Source organism: Sceloporus occidentalis, unplaced genomic scaffold (genome assembly GCF_023333645.1).
Source record: "Sceloporus occidentalis isolate IW3139 unplaced genomic scaffold, rSceOcc1.0.p SCAF_38, whole genome shotgun sequence".
NCBI lineage: Eukaryota > Metazoa > Chordata > Lepidosauria > Squamata > Phrynosomatidae > Sceloporus > Sceloporus occidentalis.
In genome coordinates this window covers 3,844,134-3,864,157 of record NW_028317018.1, presented here as the reverse complement: position 1 = coordinate 3,864,157, position 20,024 = coordinate 3,844,134, and the positions used below count along the sequence as shown (strand labels likewise).

The 20,024-nt window shown below is 37.0% G+C and overlaps 1 protein-coding gene across 1 annotated transcript in view; it reads left to right on the top strand.

Annotated features, from left to right (window-relative positions):
* The window catches only part of LOC149290643 (tomoregulin-2-like), a 298,414-nt gene extending 278,725 nt beyond the window's left edge, over positions 1-19,689 (top strand). The window contains exon 10 of the mRNA XM_089488490.1: positions 19,593-19,689. Coding sequence (XP_089344616.1) covers positions 19,593-19,689 — 97 coding nt within the window. The remainder of the gene's footprint in view (positions 1-19,592) is intronic.
* The last annotated feature ends 335 nt before the right edge of the window (positions 19,690-20,024 follow it).

Below are 20,024 nucleotides of genomic sequence, written 5' to 3'. Positions count from 1 at the left end.
AAAAAATTTGAGGGGTGTACTCACTTTTGTGAGATACTGTATGTGCTACTATGGTTATCGAGATACATATATATATATTTAAACACAAGCATACTTTTCCTTAGCTCTTATTATGTTTTTTTCAGACTTGGCATTGACTCTAGCAAGACTGTATTCAAAGTCTCCAGAACCGTACTCAATAATTTAGTCACATAATACAGTATTAAAATATTACATATAACTTTTAGTCTAATTTGGCCATGCACCGAATTAACTTAAATTGCTTATACTGGCACAAAAAGGCAGTAGGGAGGAGTCGGGCAACTTCAGGCCAGAACGTTTTACATCTGTAGTGGGGAAATTAATGGAAACTACGTTAAAGGATAGGATTGTTGAACATCACATTGGTTTTTATATCAAAAACAACACAGGATTCCCCTCCGGAAGATGATGCCAAACTAATCTTTTTGGTTTTTTTGATTGGGTGACTAACGTAATTGATCAAGGTGGTGCAGTAGACATTTCATATCTAGAATTCAGTAAGGCTTTTAACACTGTCCCACATAGAAGACTTAAATATACTGCAATCTCTGCCTAATCTGGATTAGACAGTGGCTGAGTGACAGACAACAGAGGGTTGTAGTCAATGGTGTATATTCAGAGCAAGTTCTTGTTACCAGTGGGGTACATCAGGGATCTGTACTTGGACGCATTCTATTTAATATTTTTATTAGTGATATTGTAGAAGGTCTTGATGGTAAGGTATGTATTTTTACTGACGATGAAAAAAATTGCAACAGAGTTGATGTTCCTGGAGGGATAAGCCAAATAGCAAATGATTTAGGTAAACTGGAAAAATGGTCAGAGCTGTGGTAACTGGCATTTAATGTGAATAAATAAATAAAAGTAATGCCCCTAGAACATAAAAACTCAAGGGCAGAGTATACAATATTTGATACTGTCCTAACCAACATGTGAGGAAAATGATCTAGGAGTAATTATTTCAGAGGATTTAAAGGTAGGTAGAAAATACAGTGAAGGCATTTAAGCAAGCATGGGATAGACATAAAGCTAAACTTGATTTAAGATAAGGCCAGGGACTATGGAGGGTACTCAGAGGTCGGGCAGACTGGATGGGCCGAATGGTTCTTATCTGCCACCACTTTCTATGTTTCTATGTAAAGTGACTGAATAAATATCTGTTCATTATACAGGGCCAGCCAAGATGTTCCTGCAGTGGAAGCTCATTGGGATTGGCCCTTCATTATATAAAGTAAAGTCAATGAGTTGATAAGGTCAAGTGTTCTTGCAATAAAAATAAAGATTCAGTAGTGTTGATTAACATGCATCTAATTAACATACAAGACAAGCAGCGGATGCCGTGCTAAAGGTTAGGATTTACCAATGCTGGCAGGATGGGCAGTGTTTTCATTGAGGAATGTTTGCCATTGAGGCAGTATGAACTCAAAAACAAATTTTAATAGGGACATTTCACCACCTGCTCTGTTTTGTCCCAATTAAGTAGGTTTGCATGAAAATGCTAAAATCTAGAAAATAAGAAATTCACCCTAAAAAAACCCATGAACATCAAAACATTCCTTTTGCATTTTGCCTAATAAAGTCATTAACTTCAAGCTTTTTTTACATACTAAAATTTGGCCAGTATGTCTAGTAATCCAACAGTGCCAAAAGTTTGACATATTAAAGTTAACAAGTAGATGGCACTGTAGTCTTGCCAAACAAACTATACCATGCTTAGTGACGTTGCTGGATAGTGAAATTCAAAGAGCAGCATAAATATTTTTAATGTGAAAGGTTTTAAATGCCATGCGTTTACCCATACTTTATGGGTTTAACCTTCATTATATTATACCATAAATGTCTTTTTATTAGTTTTCTTCTATTAGTAGCTGCAAAATTGCCATAAAACTGTTAAAGCAGGAAGAACCATTTTGGTGTCTGTTTCTTAAGGAATAAATGACATGCAGCAAGCTTTGTTGGTTTTAGCTTTTTTTATCCAATTTGTTATGGTCCAGAATTATATATATATATTTAACTTTTTTGATGAGGGTTTATTTAACATAGTCTTAGTTGTACCTCTTTGGAGATTGGAGTCTTTGTGAAAGTGTAAGGGCTTTTTGAGTATACAATTCAATGTTGAACACCACTATAATCTGGTCTTCAAAAACAATATGACAACCCATTGTACATCGCTACAGAATTTGATGGCGCTATATAAAACAATAAATAATAATAATAATAATAATACAGATTGCTTTAAAAAAAAGGATGGATGTGGTTTTATTCTGTTGGATAGTCATCTTGGAGTATTAGTCTCAACTATTGGTGCATACCTCACAACATGAGGTACAATATCAGGTGTCCAAATCAGGGCACTTGTGTTAGAGGTGTGACAAGAGGTGAGAAGGGGTGGGGCAAGTATCAGCGTTAGGTCGGTCAGAGGCATGGTGACCATCCACCTTCCCTGAAAAGCAGGCATAGCCATGTACAGTAGACTCGGTTGAGGACGCCTTGTTTTGTTAACCTCTTTACGCCCCTATAGATGCCCCTATAGACGCTCCTATAGATGTACATTAATAAAAGATAGGGAGACATTGAGAGAGAGGGAATTTCCAAGAGACTTGGTACCACTTTGTGCCAGTATGGTACCCCCCTGATGAGTGGTACATGTTTAGTATATGTGTATGAGCATGGATGCATTTGTGTGTGTGCATGGATGTGCATGGAGTGAATATGCCATCCTGGGTGTGTTCGAAACTCAGTTGGGCAGAAATTATTTCATTATATTGTTTTGTTAACAATTGAAACAGATAAGAATCCAAGCGAAAGAGTAAATGTGGGATGTTTATTTAAAAGGAGGGAAAATGTTAGCCAAAAGGTCATAATCTAAAACTAGAGGGTCAGAAGCTTAGAGTTAATATAAATATGTTTTATTTCACTGGTAAAATGTGGTAGATAAGTGTAAAGCCCTCTAGCAGAAGTGGTAGGAGTTAATATCCTGACAGAGTTTAAACATGTATAGCATAGGCATAGCAAGACCATGGACTTGTTATGTCCAATAAAGTTCAATGAAAAATATCTTGTTTGCAAAGAAATACTACTTATTGTAGCGACACAATGTATCTAGATATGTATTGACTTATATTGAATATATTGAGACTTATTCAAAATACAACATCATACTAATATATTTTTAAAATATAAAATACATTCATATAAATGTATTTTGTCTGCTGTTTGTAAATGATGTACTGTCCTTTTGATCTTTAGATGTTCTTTTTTTATTCTGAAATAAGGAACATTGCACCAGATGTTGTAGATAAATCTAGATAAATCAAGTAAATGAATCACAATCCTCACATTATTGTAATTAATAAAAATAAAAAACAGAGATGCACTGGCTCTCATATTTGTTAAATTAGATACATTTTAATGGCTGTTTGCCATTCAGATATGTGTGATATATTTAAATGCAACATTGAATCCAGTCCGTTATGAGTTTGAGGGTATGAGTAAATGTATATTAATAAAAATCACCAAGGTTTTCATAAATGGGCCAATAGTGACTGCTCCTCATTTAGAATGTTGCCCCAGATTGATTCCTGACCATTGTCTACAATTATATAACATACAATTTAACCTGGCTAAAAACAAATCATTTGCTCAGCTATATATTTTGTGAAAATATATACAATATATACAATATTTTGTACCTTTTTTACACTGACAAATTTTAGTTTATAATGCTACAAATAAATATATACAGAATTTAAAAAATTCCTCATATGCAGTGGTTTATTGTAGTTCACCTGTTTTATGTTGACCCTGTGTTTTTTTATATGTGTTTTAAATTGTATTGAATAATTCAATATTACATTTTGGAATTATTCATTAAATATTTAAAGGAAAATCCTTATGTGCATACATGCTTAGCATTACAAGTTATTCATATAACTAATATGGATGGGTATTTATTGAAAGAAAATGTAATGAATAGAAGAAATTAGATCTGGAAGAAAAAGAGGTGAATGAAGGTACTTTTTCTTAAATAATTCATTATTTAATGTGATGGAAGACATCCAGTCAAAATCAATGCTTTATAACATTTATCTGATAATACATTCATTCATTGAGTAGAGGTTTATTCAACAGCATCAATATTACATGCCAGAAAAATGTGCATGAATTGCATGAATTGGTAAACTATGATGAGTGTCATACCTTTTAAAGTACAGGTTAGAGCAAGTTTATTTTTAGCAAGACAAAGAGAAACAATGATTATCCTTCAATACATGATACTTATGGGCACACATTGTGCAATGCTGCATTATGATCATACCTGGGAACTCTCTGGGTTTGACCCGGAGATTGCTGGGTGAGGACCGGTTCTCCGAGTTAAGACCCGAAACTTCCGGGTCGCCCTCTCTCTCTTCTCGGCTTTAAAAAAAAAAAAAAAAAAAAGGGCTTGGGGCGGCTCCATTGTTGGGCCGGCCCTGATGAGCTGAGATATACAGTTATTTGTAGTGTGATTATTTCATGGAATTCAATATTAGTGGCTTGATTGCTTGAGATATTTGAAACTATTGCTTTGAATCCTTACTGTTTTTGCATCCTTCGTTTTGTGTGTTGGCAAATTTATCCATAAAGTTTAACAGTAGAGTTACATTGGATGACAGCTGTCAAGGATGTCTGTATGTTTGCCACATTGCTCATTTTTTATCTGTATGTTGTTTAAAAAAAATTAAGACAAAATAAAACAATAAGAAAATCTGCTGCAGCATGTCAAATAATACTTACAGTATTTAACTTCTTCCAATGTTGTAATTTGGGTTTGGATTGTTGACATTTATTTTGGAAAGCTAATTTTGTAGTAGCATTTGGCTATGCTAATGTTAGTTGTGCTAATGTCATAAGGGCAGTACTGTATAGGTTAATGCTGGATGAAAAAATTAACAGTATCGTTTTTCCCTCGTTTTCTATATTTTTTCCTTTCCCAGAACTTTTATTTCTGTTTCTTTTATTAAAATTACTGCAGTGTGAGGAAGGGAAGCTAAACTCTTTGTGTGTCATATACCTGTCCACTTCTGCTTCACACTTGATTTTTTTTAACATTGAAAACTGGAGCAGGGCTTTGGTACAGATCATAATAAAGGAAATTACAGACAAAATTAGACAAACATATTCAGCCTAAAACATGAGGTAGAGGACCCTGCTCGCAAGCATGAGAGCCATAAAGTGGGTGAAGAGGAGAAAGTACAAACAAATTATGGATGGGATTGGAGATTTGTGATAGATGAGTGAGTCACACCGGAGTTGTAAACCTGCTAATTCCAGCCACATAATAAACATGGTTGGACTGCAGGTGAGTATAGTGAAATAATCAATTGTGAATAGAGGGGGATGTTGTCAAGTAGTTAAATGCAATATTAAATCATATCATGTGATTAAATAGACCTACATAGGGTAATGACCCGGGATGGGTGGGTCATGAGTTAGGGTGGAAGGGCATTAAACAGTCTGAATTAAACTGCTGGGGAAAGTGTGTCTGGATTAATGTCTGTGAGGGAAAGATGTAAGGAAGAGAGGAATTATATTCATGAAAGTGGAAAGTTTTTTTTAACCAAAATGGAAGGAGACACAGATAATTAAAAGTAGGTAATTAACAGAAGAACAACTGATTACAAATCTAATAACCTCAAATGTGATACATTTCAAACAGTTACAAATCAGAGAGAATATAAGATGCAGCATAATAGAGAGACAAATATACATGAGCAAAAGTCCCAAGCATGTTGTTTCAGGTTGTATACCTCAGGAACATATATTAAAGTCTCTCTGAGTTGAGTTGCTGGGGGAACTTGTGTCTGTATTGATGTCTTTGAGGGATAGCTCAGGAAATAGAAAAGGTCTGAGGCACAAGGCACAAGGCCGCGTGTATCAACCCAGTGCTGCTGATGACAAGGCTTAAATATAACATTTATGGTACCCATCTAATGTGTGAAAAAGCTATATTGTTTTATTATACCTATTAACTTATTGCAAGATGCACCATTTTGAACTTAAGTATGTGATGTAGCAGTTCATCTAGCGTTTACAGTAGGCCTAACTACATTTAGTGATAAATTAATATAAATCTAAACAAAGTAATGAAGTTGCAAATTAATGAAAATGTATTATATATTATATATATATATATATATATATATGTAATGTCAAGAAAAATTAAGTTAACCCTTTGGAATTATCAGCATTTATGTAGAACACACACTATTTAACTAATAACACACACATTATTGTATTGTTCTTGTCCATATTAAATACATCATTCAATCATTCACAGTGTGCGTTGGAAAAAGTATGCTCTTAAGATAATTACTTCAACAAAAGCTAATTGGAGCCAGGAGTTATCAAACCTGAATCAATGAAACGGGATTGAAGGTGTCTTTTAGAGCTACTTTAACTTAAAAAAACTACTCAAAGAGGAGTTTTTTATTCACAAGAAGCATATACTGACGTGAACCATGCCTCACAAAAACAAATCTAAGAAGACCTATGATCAAGATTTGTTGATTTGCATAAAGCTGGAAAGGGTTACAAAGTAATTTGAACATATTGTATTCATCAGTCTACAATTAGGCAAATCATTTATAAATGGAATCAATTTAGTACTGTGGCTACTCACTCTAGAACCCTAGTATAACATCTAAAAGCTTGAAGAAATCATTGGAACTGGTTAACATCTCTGTCTATGAGTCTAACATATGCAAAACATTGAACAGGCATAGAGTCCATGAGAAGACACCATGGAGGAAGACTCTGCTCTTGAGAATTGCAACATTGCAGCGTGCCTGAAGTTTGCCAAAGAGCACCTTGACTCTCCTTAACACTACTGGAAAAATGTGTACTAATGAAACTAAGGTTGAATTGTTTGGGAAGAACATGCAGCACTACATATGGCATAAAAGGGGCACCACATACCAACATGAAAACATCATCCCAACAGCAAAGTACGGTGGAATGAGCATCATGATTTGGGTCTGCTTTACTGCCTCATGTACTGGACAGCTTGTCATCATCGAGGGGACAATACATTTTAAGTTTATCATAGTATCATATAGAATAATGTCAGGATAGTTGTCCACCAGCTGAAGCTCAGTAGAAGCTGGGTGAGGAAGCAGGATAATAACCATAAACATTGAAGTAAATCTATTACAGAATGGCTTAAAAAAAGAAAATTTACCTTTTTTAGTTGCCTAGTCAGAGCCTAGACTTTAAAACATTAGAAATGCTGTGGAATAGGTCATTCCACAGCATCTCTAATGTGTTAAGGTTTGAGCATTTCACACCAGACATCCTAAGAAGTTCTGTAAGGAAGAATGGTCTAAAATTCCTCCTGAAGTTGTGCAAGTCTGAGCCACAGCTACCAGAAGCATTTGTTAGAGGTTTGACCAGTTATTAAGTCAAAGGGTCATTGATATACTAGTACGTTTCCTAAATGGAGGTTTACCTTTAAGGCTATATAGGTTACTGCCCTTGGGCCCGTGGCTTCATAAAGTGTGATGCCAAGGTAGAACTGACTGTAACCCCTCTATTTGCTATTGTTTCAAACGGCAGATAATAACTTGGATGCAGTGGCGACTCTAGCCTGAAGCCACAATCGAGTGCGACTAATTCTTGAAATTAATATTATAACACAATAAATAACTTTTCCACTGAATGATTTCAGGGCCTTGAACGTTTTGTCCCCTGAAGTCACTACAACTTCAGGAGGGCATGTTATCTCTGGATAAATATAAATTAAATAATTCCTACTGTAAGTTAAGTGCCAGGAAACAGATGACCAAACACACACACCAACACAGGCTCTGCCACACCGACAACCAAACACACACACACACCAGGACAGGCTCTGCCACACAGACACCCACACACATCAGGACAGGCTCTGCCACACCCACATCCAAACACACACAAACCAGGACAGGCTCTGACACACTGACACCCAAACACACAACCTAGGACAGGCTCTGCCACACTGACAACTGAACACACACACCAGGACAGGCTCTGCCACACCAACACCCAAACACACACCAGGATAGGCCAACACCTATACACCAACACCTATACACAGACACCCGAGGACAGGCTCTGTTACACTGATAACCAAAAACACAAACAGCAGGACACAATCTATATCACAGACGACTACATCAGGATGGATTTTTCACACTGCATTGTCATTTATACCCCCCATAGTGTTTTTGCCCCTTGTGTATTGATGCCCCTGCTGTCCATATATATTAATATTAGCCCCAGTTGCCGATAGCAGGTATAGATCAACACATTAACACACAAACAAAGCTTTGCATGTATAGATCAACTGAAATTCACTTGTGATCTCAGCACTGAAGGTATATATCAAATAAACAGAATCAGACATACAAATCCTGTATTTGCAGGTATACAATGAAACGTAGCATTGCAGGTATAGATCAAATAAATACATGGAAACAGCATTGCAGGTATTAATCAACTGAATAAGACATACAAACACTGTATTTGCAGGTATACATAAATAATGTATGGAAATATATAGATATGGATCTACAGAATAACGCAAAAACCCATCTTTGCAGGTATAGATCAATTGGAATTCACATAAAAACACGTCATTAAAAGGTATATTTAAAACCCCCTAAATTACAGGCATAGATCACAGGTTGCACACCCCAAAGCCAGCCCTGGCGTGATCACAGGTTGCACACCCCAAAGCCAGCCCTGGCGTCCACACTGCCCACACAGAAATCACACTCCTATCATACCCAGGCAACCAGTAAATGCTGGTACCTAGGCATGATGGACTGTGCTTGCTGTGATTGCTGTTAGCAATCACACTCCTATCATGCCAGGTCAGCCAGTACATGCTGGTACAGGGTGGCTGTAAGTGATGTGTAGACACCATACTGCTGGCAGCATCAATACACAAGGGGGGCAGCTAGCTAGGTTTCAGCATGTACTGACTGACTTGGCATGATAGGAGTGTGATTGCTAACAGCAATCACAGTCCCATCATGCCCAGGTTCCAGCACTTACACATCCATGCTATCACACACACACACTCATTCATTCATATACTCATTCATTCACAGATTAATTCCCTCAATCACGCATACTTATTCAAACACCCTCCCCACCCCCTTACCTGCACTGCAGCTCCTCGATGCTGCTCACAGACTTCAGCCTCCCTCTGCGTTCTCTGGTACTGCACAGAGGAAGCAGGACTGGAGTAGAGTCATGTGATGTCACGTGAACTCTGCTAGGTTCCACTTCCTCTATGCAGTACAGAAGACCCTCCCAAAGGTAAGCAGCAGGGCTCGAGGTGCGGCCCGCGTAAGATCGGTTGCCCTGGCTGCCGATCTTATGCGGGCCGCACCCTCTCTCTGTAATAAAATATATAGGGCCAAACACAAACTTCGTATCAGGAACAACACATAAATATGTGCGTCAAAAATAGGCAGAGTCACTTAGATGCAAACAAAGGTAAAACATTTAATACGAACAAAAATAGAAGAAGAATATTAAAAGTAGATAACAAAAATAATACAAAACGAGTCTTACAAAACCTTGGAGAGGAATTTTAGTTCATGACATCTGTCCTATGCATTCCTGAGGATGGAGGGAGGGAGTGTTGGGACGTGAAGAGTACATGGATGGCAAGTACATCTCCCCTCTACCTCTCCTCCTATGCTTCTCCAAGGCCTTAACTTATATACACAGTTTGAATAATGATGTCAGTCTTGTCAGTCTATTGGTCTTCACCTAATTGGGTAAACATGCTCACTAAGATCTTTACACGTCGAGACCCTATTTTAGGTGGTGGCTGTACACATACTGTAATGCCCTTTTAGAGTTACAACTATACCCTGCATTAGCAAGTTACTATCCTATCTTTAGAATGCCTGTTCAGCAAATCCTTCATTCCATATCTTAAGGTCAAGGAAACCTTGAAGCCTATCATTGAACTATTGCCTATACCAATAATTATATATGGTCCATTTCTTAATTGAGGTTTATTAGAATCTTTTACAATTCCCCCTGATGATAGGATAATATCCTTATCATATATTTTCAAATACACACATTTACTCCCCATTCGTATCACATTCGTATCACATTTATACTACAATCACATCACACTTTACCTGGGACCATATGATAATCATTAGCATGAGACACCCTTTTCTCTACATTTGTTATGGAATGAGAGGATTGTGCTCTTTTTATCATTTCCCTTAATACTCCATCTCCCTTATCTACTTCATACTTAACATGTTTATATATCTTACTTATTCTACACATAAGAAAACTTTGATAAACAATACATAATAAAACAAGTATAGCTATAATAACAATTGGATTTAACAATATATTCCCAGCTGCGGATTTTACCGAAGATTGTGACCACATATTTACTGATTTTTTAAAATTTGACCACCGATTAACTCCAGACATATCATTCCATTGATGTTGAATTTGTTCTAATTCACCTTGTTTATGTTGGAAAACAATTTCTGCATCTTTCAATTGTTGCTTTAATATGGCCAATAATCCCTTATCTTTCTTTATTTCCTCTGTCCATGTTTTCCAAGGAAAATGGTCTATCTGTGTCAGATTAAATTGCTGAGGTAGTGTTCTTAAACGCTCTGTACCTATAGTGGAGACATTAAACTTTTTCCCATCTATCTCCAACTTTTTCAAATCACCTTCTATGCAATATAATCCTCTGTGAAGAGTATCATTATGCATACAATTTGAAAAGAATGCTCTGACCAATGACTCTTCCTTCATTACTTGAAAACAAACTTTCCCTATCTTTACTTGAGTCATTAATTCATGCATAGATGTAACACTTTCAATCCTGGCCTCACATGATGAATGATTGTGAAAACAAGAATGATAGACAACCTTTTCTTGCCCTGGAAGACATATTACTTTAGAAACAAAATGAAGACAAGCTGAAACATCTAATTGTTCCAGATTTTCCCCATCAAATACAAAATCTGTATGTCTTAAATTATAACGAATCTAATTTGTCCAACAATGTCTTTTGATGTATCAATGTCTGATGTCAGGAGTCGATCCACTTGAACTTCTCTTATCTTATGTGATAACAATGTCTCCTGTGGTAAATCCTTTGTCGGAGCATCAATTCCAATTGGCTTCTGGTATAGATCAAACAACACAGCAATCAAAAAACTCAGCACCAACAACCATGGAAGTAATATGTAGCACGCTATCTTGATGTCACGCTTCTTGTATTGCTGTTTCTTTGGAGGTTCTTTGTCCAATAGTAAACAGTTTTGTTCCTCCATTTTCTTGCAGAACTGTGTTCCTGCAAGAACAGAATTTAGTTAGAAACATATAATTTACACTGGTCAACATGTACCCACAGCTTCTGCTGCCTACGGGTATTTTTCACAGTCTTTTCTGTCCTTTGAACAAGGATCATAACTTGACCCATAGTGTCGATTATTTCAAACGGTCCTTCCCAATTACTTTCCCACGGTCCCGCCTTCCTAAAAGTCTTAATCATTACTGATGCTCCTTTCACAAATTTAGAAGAGTGAGGCGGTACCATACGCTGCATTCTAGACGCTGCGTGTGGAAGGATTGCTTTTAAATTATCCTGAAGTACCTGTAACCACTTAGTTCTTGCAATGGCATCTTTCTGTGGAGTAGACAAAAACGGTTCATGAGGAAAGATCAATGGCATTTTCCTCCCTGTCATTAATTCAAAAGGTGTATACTGGGTAGTTGAGGAACTTGTTCCCCTAATACTCATCAATACCAGAGGTACTGCATCAACCCAAGTATTTCCTTTATCGAGTAACATTTTTGCAATTCTAGACTTAATCGTTCTGTTCATTCTTTCTACAATACCTGCGGACTGAGGATGGTATGGAACATGGAATTGTTGACGTACCCCCAGGATTGCGCAAACAGCCTGCATGACTTTGCCAGTAAAATGGCTCCCCCTGTCAGATGAAATCATCCTTGGGATTCCCCAAGTACAAAAAACATGATTCACCAATGCTTTTGCCGTAGACAAAGCATCATCTTTCCTGACAGGTAACAGTTCTACCCACTTAGAAAATACATCTACCACAACCAATGCGTACCTGAGACCTTGTTTACCTGAAGGTAGGGGACCTACGTAGTCAATCTGCAATGTAGACCATGGACCGTCTGCAGGTGCAATTCTTAGAAGTGGAGGCTTTTGTCCTTTAGGCCTGGGGTTTACTTGAGCACAAATGAGACATGACTGAACAACATTTTGTACAGAGTCCTCCATTTTGTCCCAATAAAACTTCTCTTTGAGAATTTCCAGCAACTTTTGCTGACCCACATGACCTAAACTTTCATGATTATAGCGGGTGAATTCCGTCTGCAAGTGTTTAGGCACAACTGGAAGTAAATTACCTTGCATTTCATAACAAATCACTCCATTTTCACAAACAAAAGGAGGTGTTATTTTATTCTTACATTCCACAATGAACGGATCTTTCATCTGTTCATCACTAAATGAAGGTAAATTTGCTTCCTTACTCTTTACTGGTAGTACTTCCAACGGTTCTAGTTCCATCACTATCTCTCCTATCAAAGCTGCTTCCTTGGCTAGAGAATCTGCTTTCTCATTTCCCAAAGCTAAATCACTAGTTCCTCTGCTATGGCCAGGTACTTTGACAATAGCATATCGGTTAGGATTTTTAGAAGCTAGCTCAAAGATAGTCTGCAATGTATCAACATGACTTAAGATTTTGTTAGATGAATCCACAAAACCTCGTTTTTTCCACACAGGTAAGTAGTCTGTTAGTGAACGTACAACATATGAACTATCACTATAGATTACCAAAGGATCATTATTTTCTTTCTCATTAATTTCCAATACTGTTTTAACAGCTTCAATTTCTGCTCTCTGTGCAGAAAAATGTCCTGGTAGTCTGTGCTGAATAGCTCGGCCTTTCTTTGGAAACCAAATGGCATATCCGGTATAATATTGTCCTTTCAAACAAAATCTAGAACCATCTACAAATACTGGTTCATCAGTTTCCTCTACTTCTTTTCTAAAAAGAGATGGAAAATCCCCCTGAAATGTCTCAACACACTCATGTGATTCACCCTCATATTGCATTAGTTGAGGGAGCACATATTTAGCTTTATGATCCACTTCAATCTGTTTTGGAGATAAAGACAACAACCAATGTGCAAATCTTTGATGTGACACTCCTGGGATACTTTTTTCAAGAAGCAATTTCAAGGTGGAGTGAGGGGTCTGCAGAATTAGTTTGTTAAACCCAACAATATGTTCAGTCGCCTTGACTGCAAAGTGTACACCCACCAGATGTCTTGCACACGTTTCAAACCCTTTTTCCACAGGTGAAAGGAGTTTGGAAAAATAGCCAACTATTCTCCATTCCTTTCCCTGTAGCTGCAGTAAAACTGCCGAGACAGCCGTCTCCGAGGTATGAACTTGTAAAGCAAAAGGCTTAGATGGATACACAGTTGTCAAAGCTGGTGCTCTCTGTAAATCAAGTTTTAGTTGTTCAAACGCTTTCTGCTGCTCATCTCCCCATGGACCAAACAAATTGTCATCATCAGTACTTTTTAGTAAGTCATATAAGGGTTTAGCTTTTTCAGCAAAGCCCTCTATGAAGTCTCTAGAAAAATTTACAAGTCCCAGGAATTGTCTTAAAGCTTTGAAAGTTGTAGGTACAGGCAAAGCTGCTACTGTTGCTACTCTTTCCTGCAAAGGACGTCTCTGGCCTGGACTTATCAAAACTCCCAAGTACTGAACCTCTTGTTTCAGTAATTGGACCTTCCTTGGATTTAATTTCAATCCTGACTCGTACAACAGATTAAACAATTCTGCTAGCAAGGTGAGGTGTTCCTCTCTACTCTCTGTTGCCAACAAGATATCATCCACATACTGTAGAATACAATCTTGCCTTGAGAATTTTGATAACACTTTTGCCAATGCCTGATGAAACAGACTAGGTGACATGTGCGCCCCTTGTGGTAATCTGCAAAATACATATTGCTCATTCAGAAAAGTAAAAGCAAATTTGTATTGACAACTCCTCTCTATCTGAATACTGAAAAAACCATTACTAATATCCAGTACCGAGAAAAACTTCGCCTTAGCATTCAATCGAGACATGATGTCAGGGGTATCTGCTACAATTGGTGCCACATTTGGGGTACATTTATTAAACATACGCAGATCTAGAAGCATTCTATAAGAATTATCTGGTTTCTTAACTGCCCATAACGGATAGTTTGTCACCGAATTCGATTTGCGTATGACGCCTTGTTGAAGTAGTTCTTCAATAATTTTGGACAAAGGCTCAATTGAATCTGGAGGCAATCGGTACTGTTTCTGAGCTATGGGATCTGTTCCTTCCACTTTGACAACAACATCTTTCATCGTCCCTACCTCATTCTTAGATTGAGCCCATAACGAGGGATGTTTCTGTACAATTTCTACAAGAGTCAAGTCATTACAATCCATTTGTGGCCATACATGATTTGGGGATACCGCCTCAATTAAATTGATGACAGCCACTACACTGTAGTCACTTGGATCAATTACTACAGGCCCTTTAAGGTTATTACTTCTCCAAATCACTTGATTCCCTAAGTCAATGACCCAGCCTCGTTCTCTCATTACATCAGCCCCTAAGATATTTTCTGAGCTAGGACAATGCCAGATATCAATTTCAGTACACAAATAGCCAGGAATCTCAAACAAAACACCAGTAACCAAAGTTGCTGAAGTATTACCTTTACCACTAAAACCTACAATCGTGCAAACAGGTGAGTTAGATGTTATAGGTAAAGCTTGATTAGTCACACTTAATTGAGCTCCTGTATCAATTAGGAATGTAATCTCTTTTCCCTGTAATTTTCCCTTGACATATGGTCTGCCACAGTTGTCAGTTGACACTGGAGCTACATAGGTCAACTTACAGAGTGATTGATTCTTATCTAGTCACTGAGAGGGCGTCAGACCCCCCCTGACATTCTTTCCTGTTACATTAGTAGCAGTACTATTTGTTGTGAGCTCTTGCACCTGTCTTATTAGTGGAGTGTATGGGGACGTTGACTTAAATTGTTCACCAGTAGGTGGGGCTGTTGGCACCAGCCCATTCTCTTTCCCAAAATTTTGTGTTCTAGGGACAAATTTTCTATTTTTAAGAAATTGTTTACACTGCCACTTCAAATGTCCTCTTTGACCACAATGATAACAACTAACATTTGGTCTGAATATCTTTTGGTTAGTATTATCAAATCGTTCAAAATTAGTAGGATTAGTTTGTGGCTTGTGACAGTCATTCTGAGTTAATTCTCGCCGTTTGTCAATTAGTTCCTGTACTGTAGATACTTTTACCTTTACAGTTGACATTTTCATTGCTCTTCTAATACTATCAATGAATATGGCTGCTTCTTGCAAACTAGGTTTTTCAGAGGCAAGCTGAACTGATACAGGATCTAGATATTTAAATTTCCTTACAAATGCTATAATCATTGCCTGTGGTTCATCTCCATCATCAACTCCCATTACCATTCTATAGGCTTTCTCAAATTTCAACAAAAATGCAAAGGGATCATCTTGCAGATTTACTTTTAGAGATTCAATTAAGTCAAGAGATGGAGATGAGTCACCAGTTGTAAACAGAATTAATTGCTTCAATCTATCCATATCATTTGCATGCACTAATTGACCTAATGCATCCTCTGTAGGTGTGTCCTGTAACCTTTTGGACATATGTGAAGGTATCCATAGCCTAAAAATGGTGTTTCTTTGATTGTTATTTAATTGGAATTTGTCTGTATTTGTTTCAAATACATCAATATTATGGAATGCATCCATCTTATCGTCATATTTAGGAATATCTTTGGCAATTTTTATTAATTGATCATTAATTTTTAAAGTCAATTTTGTTGCACTGTCTCTGAGCTTTTGTCTCTCAACTCCTCCTACGTCAAGTTCCTCATCAGAATCTATTGTTGAGGTACCAGATATTTCAGGGACAAAAGATACGCCCTTCTTACCTTCTTGTCTTGTGATAACTGACACCTTCTTATTTTCTAAACATAGTTTAGACAGTAACTGAGCTTGTCTGTCCCTAGCCCTCTCCAAGTTCTCTAATTGCTGAGCTAAAACAAAACAGTTGGGACAGCTGTTAAAGTCGTCAGTACTGTCATCAGGGTTAGATTCTGGTACAACTTTGTTAATCATGCAAATACTTTGTCTAGGCTGTAAATCCTCCACAATCAAGTCATTAAACGTGTTAAACATGCTTAGGACATTTTGCAGTTTCTTCTTAAGTTTATCAATACATAACAATTTCTTATCTATCTTCATATTTTCTAGCTCACATTGTTTGTACATACTAGCCCATAACTGTGCATTAGTAGGACAATTATCAAATTGAAAAGTTATTTTTCTTTTGTTAGCATATGTTTTTATAAAATCCATGACTTACCCTTCTTAATGAACTCTCCTTGAATGGCTGTTGTATCACGCTGTATGGCTTTCTTGCGTCTGCCGTCAATAGCGTCTCTTAGCACTTGTTGTTCCAATAAAATCTGGAAGTCTGTATCCTCAAAGGTTCTTTTCTTAATTATCTCCCGACAGTTTGCAAAAAGTGTACAGATATATCTGCCCTTCCCCCTGAGCAAGCTGGAGGGCAAAGGCCAGGAAAAAATACGCAGGGCTGGCACGCCAGATATGTAATAAAATATATAGGGCCAAACACAAACTTCGTATCAGGAACAACACATAAATATGTGCGTCAAAAATAGGCAGAGTCACTTAGATGCAAACAAAGGTAAAACATTTAATACGAACAAAAATAGAAGAAGAATATTAAAAGTAGATAACAAAAATAATACAAAACGAGTCTTACAAAACCTTGGAGAGGAATTTTAGTTCATGACATCTGTCCTATGCATTCCTGAGGATGGAGGGAGGGAGTGTTGGGACGTGAAGAGTACATGGATGGCAAGTACATCTCCCCTCTACCTCTCCTCCTATGCTTCTCCAAGGCCTTAACTTATATACACAGTTTGAATAATGATGTCAGTCTTGTCAGTCTATTGGTCTTCACCTAATTGGGTAAACATGCTCACTAAGATCTTTACACGTCGAGACCCTATTTTAGGTGGTGGCTGTACACATACTGTAATGCCCTTTTAGAGTTACAACTATACCCTGCATTAGCAAGTTACTATCCTATCTATAGAATGCCTGTTCAGCAAATCCTTCATTCCATATCTTAAGGTCAAGGAAACCTTGAAGCCTATCATTGAACTATTGCCTATACCAATAATTATATATGGTCCATTTCTTAATTGAGGTTTATTAGAATCTTTTACACTCTCTCCTCCACATTAAAAAAAAAAGACGGGATTTAAAGTCGCATTGCGACTTTATTCCAAATTCGGCACTGCTTGGATGTGATTATTTTCATGCATTCTTCAACATGTACTTTTGCATGTCTTATAACTATACCACATGTAATAGATATTACTAAGAGACATTTATATTTTCTTAGAAAAATCTGTTATAGTTAAGAATAGCATATTTGTGTTCATCTTTTCAACCACAATCTCTGTGGGTGTGAAATAATTAAATTGCAGAAAGCATCATATGAAACACCATGGGGCATCTACCTGCTGAACTTGTGGAAGGCAAATTGACAAATGGCCCATTGATCCTCCTGAAAACCTTGATGCTTAAAATAATAACCTGTGCTGGCATTTTCGTTCAAGACAACATTTGTGTCCACATGACTTCCTTCTACAGCCGATGTTTAGTTTGCTTTCGGCAAATCTAAAAGAGAAGAGAACTGTATGTCACTAAAAGTGCCACTGGGGATAGGTAGCAAGATGGCATATGCCCAAAGCAAATGAAAGAGACATTGCAAAGCATTCCAGAGCAGTGGGGAAGTTTATCAAGTGAAGTATGAAATTCAGCCAAGTAGAAACAATAGAAAGGTATATTACTCAGAAAATGTTCCCTGTCATCATAGGTTTGTAGCTACTCAGCAATGAACATTGATGAGGTTCGCATGAGTGAACACCGTATAATGGATTACAAGGAAAATAAAGTATATAGATTAATTTATATAAAGATAGAAAGACCATTAATTTTTTACAATCAGATTAGCTGCCTGCTCACTAGGTTTTTAACTATGCAGTGATACAGAGCAAAATCAATGTAGCTATGAATATTATGTATATGTTTTTTTATGAAAAGGTAATATGTTTTGCTTCAATTGGGGTATAAAATAAGCATTCTTATGAACTAATATATAATGTAATGTAAAAAAAATATATCATTGATATATGATATAAAGCGCAAAGTAATTTAAAGAGATGGAATATTGTTTTAGCCTACGGGAATATAGTATTCTCTTGTATATTTATATTTTAGTTAATACTTATTTTTCTGATATTTCAAGTAATTACAGTTAATGTTACATAATATTGTAATATGTGGAGCAAGGTTCTCCAACAGACCCAGACTAGTCATTTGGGAAACCAGGCAAAAGCTTTGTGGGCCAATAACTGAAGGTGCAGCACACTTACCTCCACTACCACTTGTAAGGTTGATCTGGTCCTCCATTGTGGGGCCTCTGGCTAGATACATGCATGCATAGCATAAGGCCATGTGTATTCAGCTAGTGGCTGCACATCTGTCATTTAGAGACCACTGATCTTAAACTGTCAAGACCCCTTTTCAGTCCTAGTCCAGCCCTACTATCCAAAATTTAAATGTGAAGGAACCCATTCTAAAGTCTAGTTATGTGTCTGGATGCTCCAAAGTTACTGATGTACTGGACAGTAAAGTACAGTAAGTTGTGTAACAGGGATCCATTTAAATATTGTAATTATATTATTAATTAATAATTATTATAACACCTAGAAGTGCTTTTAGGTATTTGATAATGTGCACCATGTGAGCTTTAAAATTAAAGAGTTGATAAGTGAAAGAACAGACATTTTTTAAAACATCACCTCAGAATCGGGGCTGGAAGACAGTCAAGTTTTTTTAAAAACACATTAACAAGCAAAGAGGATAAGCCTAATGGAGCCCATGTCCACTCATGCCCCTACCTGGGATCTTGGTCATTAATGGGGAGTAGGCAGAATTTGGATGTGACCAAACACTGCTGCCTCACCCAGGAGTTAAACATATTGCTGTATAACCATGGTGAAATACAGAGTTCTCAGGTATGTGCTCCCTCTTTTCTTTCACCACTTGATTTGAAGCATTTAAATCCTTTTTTATGATTTTTTAGTGAGCACTTGGTGGGCACAAGTGATTGTTGTGCTTAGTGACACCTAGACTGGAATTCCAGTTCCCTTCATATCATATACTCTTTCATTCACAATATGCCCTTTTTTAACACATGGGTCCTGGTGATGCTTGTGATAGATGTTCTGCTTCTTTTCCAGGACTTCTTCACTTATTTTGTTCTCTTTTGATATGCATGTGATAATGTATATTTAATGTTTTACAGAAAATGTCCAAGAAGCAACAGGATACACAGACAGAAGCAAAACACCGGACATTACAGTTCAGATAATACAACAAGAGCATCAACACGGTTAATTTAAAGCACGCATGTTTCCACAATGGCAAAGTTGTGAAAAGAGACCTTGGACTAGATTATTATTAGTCAAAATAAAGAGACGAGATCTACACATGTTGCCTTGCATTTGTGGTAATCTACACCAATGAAAACATGTACTACAGCTATATTTGAATATGTATGGATATATTTGAGATAGTATACATTGTCTTGATGTTTTCTGTAATGTAAATAAACTATTTATATCACAAAATAGCTTTTTTTCTTTTCAATGTATTTGGTATATATAATAAATACTCCGTGATGAGAAATGTCTACTGGCTTTGTAAACTTGTTGTGCTTGCTAGTTTCAGTCTAAAA